Source organism: Stegostoma tigrinum, chromosome 10 (genome assembly GCF_030684315.1).
Source record: "Stegostoma tigrinum isolate sSteTig4 chromosome 10, sSteTig4.hap1, whole genome shotgun sequence".
NCBI lineage: Eukaryota > Metazoa > Chordata > Chondrichthyes > Orectolobiformes > Stegostomatidae > Stegostoma > Stegostoma tigrinum.
The window spans coordinates 83,648,063-83,666,378 of record NC_081363.1 but is presented as its reverse complement, the minus strand read 5'-3'; the positions used below and the strand labels follow the sequence as shown (position 1 = coordinate 83,666,378).

General features: G+C 43.2%; 1 protein-coding gene across 1 annotated transcript in view; it reads right to left on the bottom strand.

The window, feature by feature from the left end:
* The window catches only part of LOC125455295 (cytosolic phospholipase A2 zeta-like), a 99,330-nt gene that overhangs the window by 4,338 nt on the left and 76,676 nt on the right, over nucleotides 1-18,316 (bottom strand). Inside the window, exons 18-21 of the mRNA XM_059649470.1 lie at nucleotides 17,642-17,756; nucleotides 16,277-16,414; nucleotides 15,143-15,250; nucleotides 9,568-9,750 (exon numbers count right to left, since the gene is read on the bottom strand). Coding sequence (XP_059505453.1) covers nucleotides 9,568-9,750; nucleotides 15,143-15,250; nucleotides 16,277-16,414; nucleotides 17,642-17,756 — 544 coding nt within the window. The remainder of the gene's footprint in view (nucleotides 1-9,567; nucleotides 9,751-15,142; nucleotides 15,251-16,276; nucleotides 16,415-17,641; nucleotides 17,757-18,316) is intronic.

Below are 18,316 nucleotides of genomic sequence, written 5' to 3'. Positions count from 1 at the left end.
TTTAGAAAAACATCACAGAGCTGGACAGAATCAATGTAAGTTTGTGTAAAGGAATTCTCTTTTTTGAGTTATTTGTTTTCTTTTGTAAGTTCTTTGAGCTGTCACAAGTAGGCTGCATAAAATTGCACCTGCAGATGTAATGTACTTGAACTTCCAAAAGGTATGTGCAGGAGTAGCCCATGAACTGTTATTGCACAAGTGTTCATTCTGTTAGGAATAGCTAATTTAAAAAAAAACAAATGGATCATTTTCAGGTAGGCAAATTGTAACTAGTGAAGTGTCTCAGGAATCAATGCTGGGGCTATTTACAATCTACATTAATGGCTTGGAAAGAAGCATCAACTGTCTTAAAGCCACATTTGCTGATCATACAAAGATAGTAAACCAGGTTGTGAGGAGGATATAAACAGTCTACAATAGAATGGATAGATTAATGAATAGGCAAAAACAAAATGACATGCAGTATGAAGTAGGAAAATGTGACACTTTGGCAAGAAGAATGGATAAGTGGAATATTATTTAGATGGACAGAGACCAAAGTAAGCTGTAGTAAAGAAGAATTTGGGTGTCTTGACACATTTTATGATTCATGTACAATGTGCAATTGCAGCAAAATTTAGAACAGAAAATGGAATGTTGGCTGTTATTGTAAAGAGGATTATATACAAGTAGGAAAGTGCATTGTGGCACTGCAGGAGGCCCATGATGGACATGTCATCTAAAGAATGGGAGGGGGAGTGGAAATGGTTTGCGACTGGGAGGTGCAGTAGTTTGTTGCGAACTGAGCGGAGGTGTTCTGCAAAGCGGTCTCCAAGCCTCCGCTTGGTTTCCCCAATGTAGAGGAAGCCACACCGGGTACAGTGGATGCAGTATACCACATTGGCAGATGTGCAGGTGAACCTCTGCTTAATGTGGACCGCAACTTTCCCCCCACAGTGATCGAGAACGCCCTCGATCGCGTCTCCCGTATTTCCCGCAACACGTCTTTCACACCCTGCCCCCGCCACAACCGCCCAAAGAGGATCCCCCTCGTTCTCACACACCACCCCACCAACCTCCGGATACAACGCATCATCCTCCGACACTTCCACCATCTACAATCCGACCCCACCACCCAAGACATTTTTCCATCCCCACCCCTGTCTGCTTTCCGGAGAGACCACTCTCTCCGTGACTCCCTTGTTCGCTCCACGCTGCCCTCCAACCCCACCACACCCGGCACCTTCCCCTGCAACCGCAGGAAATGCTACACTTGCCCCCACACCTCTCCCCTCACCCCTATCCCAGGCCCCAAGATGACATTCCACATTAAGCAGAGGTTCACCTGCACATCTGCCAATGTGGTATACTGCATCCACTGTACCCGGTGTGGCTTCCTCTACATTGGGGAAACCAAGCGGAGGCTTGGAGACCGCTTTGCAGAACACCTCCGCTCAGTTCGCAACAAACTACTGCACCTCCCAGTCGCAAACCATTTCCACTCCCCCTCCCATTCTTTAGATGACATGTCCATCATGGGCCTCCTGCAGTGCCACAATGATGCCACCCGAAGGTTGCAGGAACAGCAACTTATATTCTGCCTGGGAACCCTGCAGCCTAATGGTATCAATGTGGACTTCACCAGTTTCAAAATCTCCCCTTCCCCAACTGCATCCCTAAACCAGCCCAGTTTGTCCCCTCCCCCCACTGCACCACACAACCAGCCCAGCTCCTCCACTCCACCCACTGCATCCCAAAACCAGTCCAACCTGTCTCCGCCTCCCTAACCTGTTCTTCCTCTCACCTATCCCTTCCTCCCACCCCAAGCCGCCCCCCCCATCTACCTACTAACCTCATCCCACCTCCTTGACCTGTCCGTCTTCCCTGGACTGACCTATCCCCTCCCTACCTCCCCACCTATACTCTCTCCACATATCTTCTTTTCTCTCCATCTTCGGTCCGCCTCCCCCTCTCTCCCTATTTATTCCAGAACCCTCACCCCATCCCCCTCTCTGATGAAGGGTCTAGGCCCGAAACGTCAGCTTTTGTGCTCCTGAGATGCTGCTTGGCCTGCTGTGTTCATCCAGCCTCACATTTGTTGTCTTGGATTCTCCAGCATCTGCAGTTCCCATTATCTCCGACACCAAACTAAACAAGTTTGTCCTAGTGTATACATACAGAAAAAAGCCACAACAGGTACTATCGCACTCCAACCTCCAAAATGAACATGTCCAACAATGTTCAAAATTTTACACAATGTACGTACATCCTCTGTTTTCCACTAATTACAAATCTAACACAATCACTGGTTTCCTATGCCCAAGAGGATACCTCATTTTTTAAATCTAAAATTTCAAAGCTTTTAGGGAAAGGACTTTGACACATTTTGGTCTAAGACTGAGAAAACATTTTCTTTAACAAAGACAGATTTTATTCTAGTCTTCCAAATGACTTTTCCCCTTTATTTCTGACTTTGACCTGGATCCGAACTGATTTCACGTATAATTTATGTTGGAGTAACTACTGCCACTCTCCTCGTATTCCAACTATCCAGTTCATCAGGCTAATTTGACTGATGCGAACTCCACTCTTCATGAAACTCTGAAGTAAAACATGATCTCCAGGTACAAACTTAATCTTTCAATGACCCAACCATCTTAAATAGAACCATGTTGTGTTCCCCTTTAATGCAGGAGGATTTGAGTACAGGAGAAAATAAGTTTTGTTTCAGTTCTGTAGAACACCGGTGAGATTGCACCTGGAGTATTGTGATCAGTCCTGGTACCCTTGCCTACAGAAGATGCATTTGCCATTCTGCAATTTGTGGCAGAGGTTCACTAGACTGATTCCTGGGAATAGTGGCACTATTCCACTAGGGCAGATTAAGGAGACTGATCCTGTATTCTCTGGAGTTTAGACAATTGAGGTAATATCATATAAACTTAAAACCCTAGCTGTAGAACATTATAGACAGGATGTTTCTTCTGGCTGTGAGGTTTAGAACCAGAGGAGACAGTTTCAGAATAAAAGGCAAAAAATTAGAATTCAGATAATGAGGAACATCTTCATTCAGAGGGGATAAATTTTTGGAATGCTATACTCCAGAAGGCTGTGAAAGATCAGTCTTTAACTAAGTTCAAGACAGAAATTGATAGTTTTCTACTAACTAATGACATTAAGAGATCTGGGGAGTGCACAGGAATATGGCATTGGAGTAGATGGTTAACCCTGAACTAGAACAGTGGAAGAGGCCTGAATGGCCTACTCCTGCTATATTCTTAACTGTAGGTACATGAGGGAACAGTTCAAAAGTAGTAAGAGCAAAACACTGCCTGTGCCAGCAATCTGAAAATCACTAATTCTCTTTTTCTTTTCATAAGTACTGAGAGACCTGCTGAAGCTCTCCAGGATTCTCTGCATTCAGCTCACAATAAAAGGATTGTGAAGGTGAAGAGACTGCTGAAAAGGCAGGGTTACCACAGATACAATATTATCAGATACACACTAAATAACTAACTACCTAAATGACTTATTTACTGCACAGAAAGAGGCCATTCAGTTCAGTGAATCTGTGCCATCTATTCTCACTGCAATCAGGTCATCAGGATGACTGTAAAAGGCATACTGCCACTCAATTAACAATTCAGAAGCTCAGACTAAGGTTCTGGGGACATGGTTCAATTGGAAGTCAGTTTTAAAAGAACCCGGCAATACTTAGGAATGCATGTACTGGTCCTCTAATGTGAATTACACAAAACAAGATGGACCAGTATGTCTCATTTGCAGTTTCAGAGTTTTCCTTCTGCAAATCCCGCTCCAGAATCCAATGGACTTTAAACTCATTTAATATATCTGGAATTGTAGACTAGACTGTCGTTATAACTTATTTACTTCATGAATGCCTCATCTGATATGGCCTGTGTATGAATGCTTCTAAATTCTCACTGCATTGATTTGTTAGGTCGTAAGATGTAGGAACAGAAGTGAATATTTCATCCTATTGACTATGCTCCACCATTCAGTGAGATCATGACTCAGAGTTATACAACACAGAAGAGACCTTTAGCCCACTGAGTTAGCACTGATTGAAACATACCAGTCCCACTTTCCAGCACTTGGCCCATAGTCTTGAATGTCATGTCATTTCAAGAGCTCATCCACGTACTTCTTTCAAAGTTGTGAGTTTCCTGCCTCTCCTACCCTCCCAGATTCCCACCAGCCTCTGGGTGAATAAAGATTTCCTCAAATTCCCTATAAATCCACTGCCCTTCAATTAAAAATCATGCCCCTTGTTATTGATCCTTCAACTGAGAGGATCCTTCAACTAAATCCATCCTGTCCATGCTCCTAATAAACTCAGACACCTTTGGTGCAGGTTGTGGGGAACCTGATAAAGAAAACAACCTCAGCTTATGCAGTCTCTCTCCAGAGCTAAAATGCTTCATCCTATACAATATCTCATCTGAACCCTCGCCAGTGCAATCACATCCTTCTTATAGTAAGGAGAGCAGAACTGCACAATATAGTCCAGCTGTGGCCTAATAGAAGTCCTGTACAGATTCAACATAAATAACAAACAAAACAGGACCCAGCAGTAATCCTTGTGGTATGCCACTGGACACTAGCCTCCACACAAACACCCTCTCTCCCCCACCACTAACCTGTCAAGTTGCCCTGGATTCTACATGCCTTTACCTTTTTATATCATTCAGAAGGTCAGGAGGAATGGGATACAGGGGAACTTAGCTGCTTGGATACAGAATTGGCTGGCCAACAGAAGACAGCGTGTGGTAGTAGAAGGAAAATATTCTGCCTGGAAGTCAGTGGTGAGTGGGGTTCCACAGGGCTCTGTCCTTGGGCCTCTACTGTTTGTAATTTTTATTAATGACTTGGACGAGGGAATTGAAGGATGGGTCAGCAAGTTTGCAGACGACACAAAGGTCGGAGGTGTCGTTGACAGTGTAGAGGGCTGTTGTAGGCTGCAGCGGGACATTGACAGGATGCAGAGATGGGCTGAGAGGTGGCAGATGGAGTGCAACCTGGATAAATGCGAGGTGATGCATTTTGGAAGGTCGAATTTGAAAGCTGAGTACAGGATTAAGGATAGGATTCTTGGCAGCGTGGAGGAACAGAGGGATCTTGGTGTGCAGATACATAGATCCCTTAAAATGGCCTCCCAAGTGGACAGGGTTGTTAAGAAAGCATATGGTGTTTTGGCTTTCATTAACAGGGGGATTGAGTTTAAGAGTCATGAGATCTTGTTGCAGCTCTATAAAACTTTGGTTAGACCGCACTTGGAATACTGCGTCCAGTTCTGGGCGCCCTATTATAGGAAAGATGTGGATGCTTTGGAGAGGGTTCAGAGGAGGTTTACCAGGATGCTGCCTGGACTGGAGGGCTTATCTTATGAAGAGAGGTTGACTGAGCTCGGTCTCTTTTCATTGGAGAAAAGGAGGAGGAGAGGGGACCTAATTGAGGTATACAAGATAATGAGAGGCATAGATAGAGTCGATAGCCAGAGACTATTTCCCAGGGCAGAAATGGCTAGCACGAGGGGTCATAGTTTTAAGCTGGTTGGTGGAAAGTATAGAGGGGATGTCAGAGGCAGGTTCTTTACGCAGAGAGTTGTGAGAGCATGGAATGCGTTGCCAGCAGCAGTTGTGGAAGCAAGGTCATTGGGGTCATTTAAGAGACTGCTGGACATGCATATGGTCACAGAAATTTGAGGGTGCATCCATGAGGATCAATGGTCGGCACAACATTGTGGGCTGAAGGGCCTGTTCTGTGCTGTACTGTTCTATGTTCTATAAGTCTCACATGTCAAAGGCTTTGCTGAAATCCATATAAACTATATCAACTGTGTTACCCTTATCTAACCACCTAATCATCACTTTGAAAAATTCAACCAGATTTGTTAGGCATGACCTCCCTCTGACAAAGCCCGCAGACTATCCCTCATCAAACTGTGCCTCTCCAAGTGAAGATTAATTCTTGCCTTCAGAAATTTTCCCTACTATTGACATGAGGCTCACCCTGTTCTGTAATTCCACGGTTCATCTCTATCACCATTCTTGAGAAGCAGAAACCCACCAGTCCTCTGGCACCTCCCGTGTGGCCCAAGAGGAATTAAAAATTGCAGTCAGAACACTTGTAACCCTGGGATACGACTCATCCAGAACTGGGATTTGTTCACTTTTAAGCCTGCCATACCTCTGTACTCCCTTTCTCCATCTGCTCAAGAACCTCATAGTTCCTCTTCCAGAATTCTGTACCTACAACCTCCTCCCACGTGAAGATAAATATGAAGCACTCATTTTACACCTTTTCAATGTCTTCCAGATCCACACAAATTGCTCTCTTGGTTCCTAATGGGCCCTACTCTTTCCCTGGTTATCCTCTCCCCTCTGATATACAAAATATCTTGAAATTCTCCCTAATATTACCTGCCAGTGTTCTTTGTTCTCCTAACCATTTTAAGTAAACCATCCTTCATTTCTTATGTTCCAGTAGGGTCCCCACTAGCTTGTTCCCATTGCATCTTCTAAAAGCGCCTTTTGTTTTAGCCAGTCCTGAATATTCGCAGACACCCAGCGTTGTCTGCACTTGTTGCTCCACGTTTCACCCTAAAAGGAACGTGTTGCGCTTATACAGTCCACATTTCTTTTTTGAACATCCTGCACTGTTGTGCTGTAGATTTTCTCATTAGTTCGCAGTCTACTTTGGCCAAATCCTGCCTTATTTTAATAAAATCTGGCTTCCCCTCTCAATCCAAAACCCTTTTTTTTTGCAGACCATCTTTTCCATTACAAATTTCAAACGTACGGAGTTGTGCTCGCTGTCACTAAAATGCTTTACTGTTGCTTCCTTAACCACCTGTCCAGCCTCACTCCTCTGAATTTGATTCAGCACCGCACTGTTCCTTGTTGGACCTTGTGCATATTGACGGAAAACAATTCTCCTGAATATGTTTCAAGAATCTTACCACCTTCAGTGCTTCCGACATGGAACAGTGTTGATTCATCAACCGAAGGAGGACGTGGTAATCAGCAGGAGATTTCTTTGCTCATGTTTAACATGAAGCCAGGAGATGTCATGGGATCCAGAGTCAATGTCCTAGACTCGCAAGGCAACTCCCTCCTGACTGTACATCACTATGCCGTCATCTCTGCTGTGTCTGTCCTGTCAGTGGGACAGGACATATCCAGAGGTAGTGACAGTTGTGTCTGGGACATAGTCGTACCCATGGAATCATACCTTTTGAGACAATATCACACTGACTAGCCTGACTGGTCTGAGAGGCAGCTCTCCCAATTTTGGCATTAGTTCCAATTATTGAATGGGTATTATTAAGCTGGAGCGGATTCAGAAGAGATTTACCAGGATGTTGTGGGTATGGATTGTTTAAGTTATAAAGAAGGACTGTATAGGCTGGGACTTCTTTTTGCATTGGAGCAGAGGAGGTTGAACAGCAAAATTGTAGAAGTTTATAAAATAATGAGGGGTAAAAGATAGAGTTAATGGTATGTCTTTTCCCTAGGAGAGAGATTTAAAATAGGCTTAAGGAGCAAATTTTGTTTTTTTTACAGATGGTGTTTCACATGTGGAATGGACTTCCCAAGGAAGTGGTGGATGCGGATACAATTACAATATTTAAAATACACTTGTATAAGTACATGAATAGGAGAGGCTTGGAGGGACATAGGCCAGGAGCAGGCAGGTGGGACTGGTTTAGTTTGGGATTATGTTCGGCATGGATTGGTTAGACTGCAGCGTCAGTTTCCGTGCTGTAAGGCTAAATCTTCTCCCTTTATACAATGTCCACCCCAAATAATACTGGGGAAGTTGAAATCCCCTAGCATAATTATCCAATTATTTTCTGCTCCTCTATTGTCTGCTGACTACTTTGGGGCATTCAACTTGCTCCCAGCTGTGGGACTGCTCTTTTTATTCCAAAATGCTACCCACAAATTCTCATTTGAGGATATTGCCCCTCCATGCGGAAGTAACTGGCTTCTTAATTAATAATGCAGTACCACCTATTTTTTAGCATCCCGTCTTGTCTGAAGATCCAAAACCCCAGAATATTGAGTTGGCAATCTTGCCCTTTCCTCAACCACATCTCTGTGATGGCTATAACATTGCAATTGCACATGTCAGTCCACACCCTTAAGAATCCTAGCATTAAAGTAGAGGTCATCCAACCTCATCTTTGTATCTCAACATGGCTGAAATCGCTGTGCCTTGGTTCTTTTACTGAAGTATGCTGTGTTCCTATTGTGCCAACACTCTATGAAACCTCTTTCTGCCTAACTAGTTTAAACTCCTCCCAACATCACTAGGAAACCCTCCCACAAGATGTTGGTCTTATTCTGGTTCAGGTGCAGTCTGTCCCACCTATACAGATTCCAGCTACCCCAGAAAAGGTTTTAATGATTTAGAAATCTAAAACCTTCCGACCTGTACCAACTGTTGAGCCATACACTCATCTGCTCTATTCTCCTATTTCTGTACCTGTGGCACCAGGAGTAATCCAGAAATTACAACCTCGGAGGTCCTGGTTTTTAATTTATTGCTTAGCTCCCTGAATTCTTGATGCATGCCTTCATTCCTCATTCTACGTGTATCATTGCACCAAAATCTCAGACTTACCATCAAGATGCCTTGTCACCATTCAGTGGCATTCCTGACCCTGGCACTAGTGAGGGAACAGACCATCCTGGGGTCACATCTGTGGTTACAGAAACACTTGTCTGCACCCCTCACTACTGAGTTACCTTACACTATTTTCCTTAGATTCTTGTTCCTTCCCCGATCGAAAAATGCTCAAATCCACTTTCAGCCTCTGCCCCATAACTCTTGAGTCCATTACAAATTAAAAATACCTTGAATGTACTCACTGATCCACCCTTGATAGCACTTTACAGTGAAGACTTCCACAGAGTCACTACCCTCAGAGAAAACAATGCCTCCTCATTTCAGCTTAAATTTCAGAGATTGTATTCTTTGGTCCCAGACTCACCCACAAGGAAAAATCATCTCACCATATATAGCCCGTCAAGTCCAACAATAACCTTACATCTTAATAAGGTTTTCTATCATTCTTCTACAATACAAGCCCAACCTCACAACATGTTCTTATAAGAACACCCATCCCCCCCTTGGGGGATGCTACTAAAGTAAACTGCCTTTTCTTGTGTAAGGGGATCAAAACCTGAGTTTCAGGTGTGATATAACTACTGCCTCAAATTGGTTTAACAAGACACCCTTATATTAATACTCCATTCTCTCTGCAACAAAGGCTTCATGATTTATAAAAAAAGTGTTCAAAAATCACCCATTTTCTCCTGCTCCACTTCCACATCTCCCACCTCTGGATAAGTTGAGGTAATTAGAAAATAGAGAGCTAAACGAAAATCACAGAAATGGCCAGCTTTTGTGGAGGCCTGCCCTGTGATGTCACAGATTGGTGAATGGGATCTGAATAGTTAGTGGCATCATGTAAGTAGCATATATCAATACTGGAGCATTAACACAATATTTCACTATTACAGATACAAAACGTTACTGATCGATGAACAGATAACATACTTTGTCCACGCCTGAAGTAATGGTTCTCTTTATACTGCCGATGCAGAAAGAGGCCACGTAGGAAGTTGCAGATCTCTGACCCTGTCAGGCGTGACACAAATAAATTCTTTACCATACTGTCCAGCATGCCCCCTGGAATGATTGTTCGCATTGCAGGTTGATTTTTTCTTGGTTGTGGATTAGCTGTATCAACAACATATTAGTATGCCACTTTCAGATTAGGAGAGGGTGTGAAGTATAGTGTTACAAAACACTTTAACAAATGCATTCAATAACATGCAAGACAACAGATGCCATGCATTGTACATAACAAATAAAAGCTTGTTAGACAAACTGAACTGAAAGGTTCAGACGATGTTTACAGACGTAAAAGCAGTGTTTTATTATTTATGAGCCTCATTATATCTTCACTATTCATTCCTAGGCATTCTGAGACAAGTAGACACGTGCTTATAAAATGGTATGGTTATAACAGTGCTATCTGGTGTGACAATAATAACTTGCACTTACATTAACTCAATAAAATGTCCTAAAGCACTTCACAAACAAAATTTACACAGCCAGATCATGACATAAAAGGACAACTGGTCACACCAAGACTTTGGTCAGAGGTAGGTCTTAAGTCACAAATATTTAGGGAGGGAATTCCAGATTTGAGAGTTCAGTCAGCTGAAGTCAAGCTATCAATTAGCAGAACAATCAAATCTGAACAAGAGGCTCAAGCTTGAACGATGCACAGATCTTGGAGAGTTGTATGCCTGAAATATATTGGATCGATAGGTATGGGCCAGGCTATGAAGAGATTTGAAGATAAGGATGAAGAATTTTAAAACAGAAGTGTTTCTGGACTGGGAACCTATTCAGTGAACAAGCAGAAACAGGTGAACTGGACACCAGTTGAAATACATGCAGCTCAGTTCTGGCTGAACTGAAGTTTACAGAGTGGGAGAGATAATGGGAACTGCAGGTGCTAGAGAATCCAAGATAACAAAGTGTGGAGCTGGATGAACACAGCAGACCAAGCAGTATCTCAGGAGCACAAAAGCTGATGTTTCGGGCCTAGACCCTTCATCAGAGAGCTCTCTGATGAAGGGTCTAGGCCCGAAACATCAGCTTTTGTGCTCCTGAGATGCTGCTTGGCCAGTTGTGTTCATCCAGCTCCACACTTTGTTATCTTTTACAGAGTGGGAGATTGTCCTGTACAGGTTGTTACTTCTAAACTTCACTATTCTCAAAGGCATGATGATGGGCTGAACAACACAGAGACTGAGGCAGAGGTAGAGACATGTGATGTTACAGAGATGGATGTGTGTAATCTTGGTGTTGAACCATCAATTCAGGAAAAAATGATACGAAGCTTTAGACATGGAAGAAAGAAATTAAGAAAGGCCCAGAGATATTCTTACGAACAGAGATATGCAAGAGCAGAAGCAAAAGAAGCTAAATTCTTTCTGTGCTTAGATACATAAGAATGGGATTAGCTGGATGGTGGTAGAGACAGCTTGGAGAATGATGATGTGGTCAACTATGTCAAAAGCTGCAAACAGATCGAGACAAAAAGGGAAGTTTATCCTTGTCACAGTCACATAAGTATTGTTTAAACCTGAGTGACACAAACGCATGTCCGTCTTTTTGAGGTGACATGTTTATGGATTCTGGAGACAAAGGTATTTCGCAAGGACACTGGAATCAAGGATGGATGTTTTTGAGACAGTGTGCAATGACAGCAGATCGGAAGGGAAGGGGAACAAGAGTGAATCAGTAGCATTCACTAAAGAAGATGGAGCTTAGTTGGTGAGTTCAGCGGTTAGCAGTTTAATGGGAATAAAGTTGAGGTAATAGCAGGTGAACAAGCAGGCTACAAAGGGCATGCAGGAAACAGGAGAGAAAAATATGACTTCAAATCTAGTACAGTGGTGTAGTGGATATTATAACCGGCCTATGCTAAGGCTCTGGGAGACTGGTAATGAAATAATTAAAGAATTTCATGAGTTCCTGCACTTATCACAGAATGTTTAGAATCCTGGATTGGTTACAGTGCACAGGCCATTTAGTCTTGTTTTGGTCTGCAACAGCAATTCACTGAGTGCCACCCATTTTTCCCACACTGCCCTCCAAGTGTCTACTCTTTAACTAATGATCTGTTTGTTGGGGGTTGAGGGCAGAGGGAACAGGAAAGAAGGGTTTGCAACATGTCAGACAAGTCCTTGTTGCATTCCAGAAAGCTCCTGGAACAATGAGCAGTTTTAGCGAAGGAGAGTTAGTGGAGGAATTCACTCCAGATGAGTGTGCAATGATCCACTTGGCAGGAAAAACAAGGCAAGGGAATACATGATGACTGGAAAGTCCTGGGAAACATCGAGGATGAGAGGGACCTTGGTGAGCACGACCACCTGTTCCTTAAGGGAGTGGGATGGGTAGATATGGTATACCTGTCTTTATTAGCTGAGGCAGAGTTTAAGAGCAGACAGGTTTTGCTGGAACTACATAAAATGTTTAGGCTAAAGAAAGAATATTGCGTGCAGTTGTGGAATCCACATTTTTAGGAAGAAAGGGTCCAGAAAAGATTACCAGGATGCCACCAGTGCAGACCCGACCAGTCCCCCTCCACTGATACCTTCATCCGCTTATCCAAGCTCATCCTCACCCTCAACAACTTCTGCTTTAATTCCTCCCACATCCTACAGACAGAGGGGGTGGCCATGGGTACCCGCATGGGCCCAAGCTATGCCTGCCTCTTTGAAGGGTACGTGGAACAATCCCTCTTCCAAAACTACACTGGCCCTATCCCCCATCTCTTCCTCCGTTACAGTGACGACTGTTTCGGTGCCACCTTGTGTTCCCATGAGGAGCTCGAACAGTTCATCCACTTTACTAACACCTTCCACCCCAACCTTAAGTTTACCTGGACCATCTCTGACACCTCTCTCACCTTCCTGGACCTCTCTGTCTCCAATTCTGGCATCCACCTGGAAACTGATATCCATTTTAAACCTGCCGACACCCACAACTACCTGGACTATTCCTCCTCTCACCCACCTTCCTGTAAAAATGCCATTCCCTATTCCCAATTCCTTCAGCTCCGCCGCATCTGCTCCCAAGATGAGGCATTCCACTCTTGAACATCCCAGATGTCCTCTTTTTTTAAAAACTGCAACTTCCCCTCCACAGTGATCGAAAATGCTCTCGACCGTGTCTCCCACATTTCCCGCAACTCATCCCTCACACCCCCTATTCGCAATAATAACCAAAACAGAATCCCCATGTCCTCACGTACCACCCCACCAACCTCCAAATCCAATGCATCATCCTCCGACATTTCCACCATCTGCAATCCGACACCACCACCAAAGATATTTTTCCCTCCCCACCCTTATGTGCTTTCCGGTGGGACCACTCTCTCTGTGACCCTCTTGTCTGCTCCACACTCCCCTCCAGCCCCACCACCCCCGGCACTTTTCTTCCTCGCAACCAAAGCAAGTGCTACTCCTGTCCCTATGCCTCCTCCCTCACCCCCATCCCAGGCCCTAGGAAGACTTTTCACATCAAAGAGATGTTCACCTGCTCACCTGCACATCTGTCAATGTTATATACTGTATCCACTGTTCCTGTTGTGGCCTCCTCTACATCAGGGAAACCAAACAGAGTTTTGGGGACTGCTTTGCCGAACACCTACACTCGGTTCGCAACAAATAACTACACCTCCCAGTCGTGAACCATTTCAATTCCTCCCCCCCGCCACCCCGCAACTCCTCAGCTGACATGTCCATCCTGGGCCTCCTGCATTGCTACAATGACACCACCCAAAAGATGCAGGAACAGCATCTCATATTTCGCTTGGGAACTCTGCAGCCCAAGGCTATCAATGTGGATTTCACAAGCTTCCAAATCCCCCCTCCCTCAACCACATGCCAAAACCAGCCCAGCTAGTCCCCACCTCTCTAACCATTCCTCCCACCTCAAGCCCCAACCATATCCTCTGCCCCCCTGACCTGTCCGTCCTCCCTGGACTGACCTATTCCCCCCTAACTCCCCACCTACAATCACCTTCACTGGCTCTAACACCACCTCTTTGACCTGTCTGTCTCCATTCACCCTATCTTCTCCTTTATCCATCTTCTATCTGCATCCCGTCTTCCCATTTACTTCAGAATCCCCTTCCCCTCCCCCATTTCTGAAGAAGGGTCCCGATCCGAAATGCCAAGCTTTCATGCTCTTCTGATGCTGCTCGGACCGCTGTGTTCATCTAGCTTCACACTGTGCTATCTCAGGAATTGATTGAGTGGATTATCCTGTTAAGATCAGGAGCACATGTTTTCACTACTATTTTGGAATGTTGTCAAGGCCTAAAGCCTTTGCAGTATCCAATGTTTCGAGTCAACTTTTGATATTATGTGGCGTGAACTGAATTAACTGAAGACTGGCACCTTTGATGTTGTTGGGTTTCTGGAAGAGATCTCTGAAGAGCCTCAGGATGAATGAAAGAGATAACAGCTTTTTACTTTTGGGATTACAGGCTTAAAAATAAGAAAAAAAAATGGATGCTGCTTTAAAAACAAAGGAGGCAATGGCAAGAATGTGTTTGCAGCTAACTGATGTCTATGCAACAATATTAATTTTGGGAATACTGTGCTCAGACAATGCAGTACCACCTGTCTGTGTTCAGGAGAACTCTGCTCAGACTGTCTTTTGATTTGTGTTTCAAATACCACTACTTGTTATGAGTTCAGGACAGCTTAGCAGAGTAATAAGCCTCTCATTAGCCGAACTGTAGTTTCACACAGGAATGCAAGGGGAAATAAAAACAGAAGACAACACAGGCCCCAGAAAGTTATAACCTCGGCATCTCTCTCTCCCGTGCTCTTAAAAAAAATGCCTTGCTAACTGTGTGTGAAAAAACAGAGAAAACTTACTCAGAGCTGCTGAAAGGAAGAATCTGAAGTTTACTGAGAAAAGAAAATCCTGGGTCCAAACAAGAATCTAGCGAACACCACGGATGTACAGATAACATCCAGGGATCACTGATGAATCAAAAGGATTGAGGAACTGACTCGTCTAAGTTTTGTGTTTTTGGACTGATGTTACAGAACTGTGCTCCCTTGACTTTTCTCGTCGACAAATAATATGTTTTATGTCTTTTTCTTTTGCATCTGTTTGGGAGTTTGGGGGTAAAGTTAAATATGTTAAAAATCCTGTTCTTGTTAAAGAATGTTACAATAAACAGTTATTTTTAAATTATTACCAAAAGAACCTGGTATAATTTGCTTCTATCCTGGGTAGAAGTCAATGGGGCAAATTGGGATTTGTAGTAGTTCCATTTGATTTACAGTTTGTCAAAATTCAGAGAATAATGGGGCTTGATTTCCACTGCACTACCTAAACGACAAGCAGCCAAGGATTTACTGGAGAAAAAGACAAATGTTTCCCATTTAGTCATAAGTCTTATGATTTACAAGTCATTCTGTAGCTCTCAGAGAAAGATGTCTCACATCTTGGTCACTAGCTTTGCAGAAATGGCAGGACTTGCAGGGCAATTATTGGCTGTTATAAAACAAAGAAAAAAGATGATTGGTACCTGTTGTTTTAATAGCGTCCTGTAAGTTCTGCATCCATGTGTTGGAGGCGCCTATCATCTCCCTCAGGATCTCCTCCAAATTTGCTGCGAAAGCACTACCCCATTGGCCTGCAGAGGAGGAGTACAGTCATTTTCACAGTATCTCTCATTCTAACTTATTAGATCCTTTATTCCCACTCGCATGTAAAGAGATCCCCACACGCAGTGAGTGGGCAGCCAAGGCTGCACAAAATTCCTTCCAATAGTGTACAATCATTTCCTTCGCCTTCAAATCAACCACCTTCCCAGAACATTGAGTCACCTCCATACAAGTATAAAAGCAGAAACCCTCCCACCCAGGGTGTACCTATGCCTTCTCAGGTTTAAAGTACATGTAGCAGTATTTTAACCCCTTAGGAACTTAGTCAAGCAGGTATTCTGTATGTCAGAATGAATTTCACATTCTTCATATGGGCACTGGATATGGATCAGGAATGAGAACACAAACTTAATGCTCCTCCAAGCCTGAAATCTAACCCATTCTGGGGTGTCAATTCCAATTTTATTATCCCTAACCTTACCTATGATAACTAATCCAATACAAATCAAACCTACATTATACAAACACAAAACATATTACAAATTACTTCCCCATATGAAACCAGTACTCTCCCTGTTGAGAGTTTGGACCTGTTAAAGATAGATGCATAATAATGGATATTAGAAAACGGCAGATTTGTTAAGATTTTTTTTTAACAAGACAAAATGATGACTAAACCTGTTGGGAATGTAGAAATATGTTAAGGGAAGGAATCTTTTGGAATTAATAGAATAAAGAAAATGGTAAGTGCCAGCCCAGGGTATTAAAAGAAACACATTAAAAAACTGTAGATGGCTTTTACAGACTTTTACAAAGCTTTGAACTGTGACTTTGAATTAGAAACTGTTACAGAAGCTAGAAGGTAAAAGTCAAGAAACAAAGTCTCACCATTTAACTAGCTCAAAGGGTTAAGCAAACTAACTTATTTTTGTTCCTACATTTTTTCTTAACCGACCATAATACATACATCTCCAGAGAAGCCATGACTCCAAATGTAACTTTTAAATTTATGTGCAGTGCGATTTTTGGACTTCAGATCTGGTTGTTAAATGTACCTTCCAAGAAGCTGATTCTCATTTCTGGGCATTTCTTTATCAGGTATCCCATGAAGAATTTGCTTCCAAAATGCTGAATGGGGATGTAAGCTCCATATTTTGGAATTCCAGCTTCATAAGGAGTGCATTCAAACCACTCTGCAAAAGACCAAAGATTCTGCTTCATGTTGGCTATAAGTCTCCTTTAACTGAATCATTACACCATTTTCATTTGGTACACAACTTGGAGGACATTTTCACACAGTCTGCAGCCCCATGACACTTCGCTTGTGAAATGGCGATGGCCATTGTTTCTTAGCAAGGCTAAACATCAAGGCAATATACATGAACATTTAGGAATAGCACAACTTCCACCTCAAATACTTACAGGCACTGTTGTTGTAACTCTGCAATTAAGCGTATAGCTCGTCACTAATGATGGCTAATTAAGTAACGTTATTGGAATCTGATCAACACTGTGTAAATGTTGTCAGGGTATCCTTCTGATGGTATGATGGGATAGGCAGATGTATTGAGGCATAATTCATTGTAAAAAGCTTGAAGTATGCAGTGCATCAATTGCTAGCACCCACAACAGGAAAGGTATCCAGGTAACAACTGCATTCCCCTACCAAATCAACACAGCTCTCCAAGCAGACATTCAACATATAACAGGCAGTCCCTCCAAATGAAAAATCCCACCTAGCACCCAGTACCCAGTACCTGGACAAAGGTACAAACTCCAAACTGACGTGTTCTCTACTCGAAGGCATCTGTTGAGTTACAGGCCAGACATTTCTGATTGGAAATGATTTTCGGCCTCCCTGTTCAAACTTCCTGAATGCAGCCACTTAAGAACATATAGGTTCACTACCAAATTAGGAGCATTATTTGGCTTAAAGATGCAAGAGATTGACTTTGCATGTGACAGTGCATTGGTGCTAAACAGCCTTTGCTATGCCTGCAGTAAGAGAGTGTTATGAAGGGCGATACAGCAGGAACAGAGAGATGCAACAGACGCACGATCAGCATCCTTAGCACTATCAGAGACAAAAATTTGTCATTTTCTGCTTTTAAACGTTAGGAAGCCTTGAACTTCCACACAGCTCTGACCATGATATTAACATCGCCTCCAAATTCCCAGGCACCACCATAAATGGTGCCCATGTATCCACTGGGAAATTGCAATCTCTGTGACAGACTGAAATTAGCTTGTGAATTATCCAACTCAAGTTGCTGATTGAGTGCTTGCCAGTGTCAGTCTCAGTCCACCCCTGGGAAAAGCAGCCAGAGACAGGAATAGATGATCAAATTTTTGATATCCCCCTCTCTCCAAAGGACTGGTAACAACGCAAGACCCCCCCGTCACCCCCACTATATCTGTACCTCCAAAATCTCGAGCGCTGAGGTCCGACCTCACATTAAGACTGGCATAGATAGGAAAAGGGTTCTGTCCCCTCCTTACAGCTCTCTGCTGGTCTGACAGCTTGGTTTTATTCTCCTAAATACAAAGATATTACTTTTAAGTATTTCACATTTTTCAACAAAGAATTTTATATACCCTCGTGCACACGCACAACATTTAAAACACTAGAGCCTTCACTTGGCAAAAAGCAATGAAATTTCTATTGTCAGTGAATATTATTTTTTGGATGGATTTATATTCAAAGGAGAATGGCAGTAGCTTAGCAACAGTTTGAGAAGTTGGAGATCAACAGTATTGTTCATGCAAGAGCCAGAGGTCAATCATCTACTATAAAATGGACAGGTTGTGAGAGACACGTTTTTGTGGAGTCCTACTGGAGCTTTCTGATGTGAGATGTGATACACCAGAGTGATTGTCATGACCTCCCGAGCTGATCAAACTAATTAAAATTGAACTACCACAATCCTCCGAACGCAGGGACAGTAAAAACTGTTTTGACTACACATGTGCAAACCTCAAGTGTCTCACACGGGAATGCCTTCTGAAGAAGCACCTACTGACACTGTTAAATAACAGTGCAATTATCTCCAGAATCTTGATGATACCAACTGCAAGATTTGATGCAGGAGTACAAC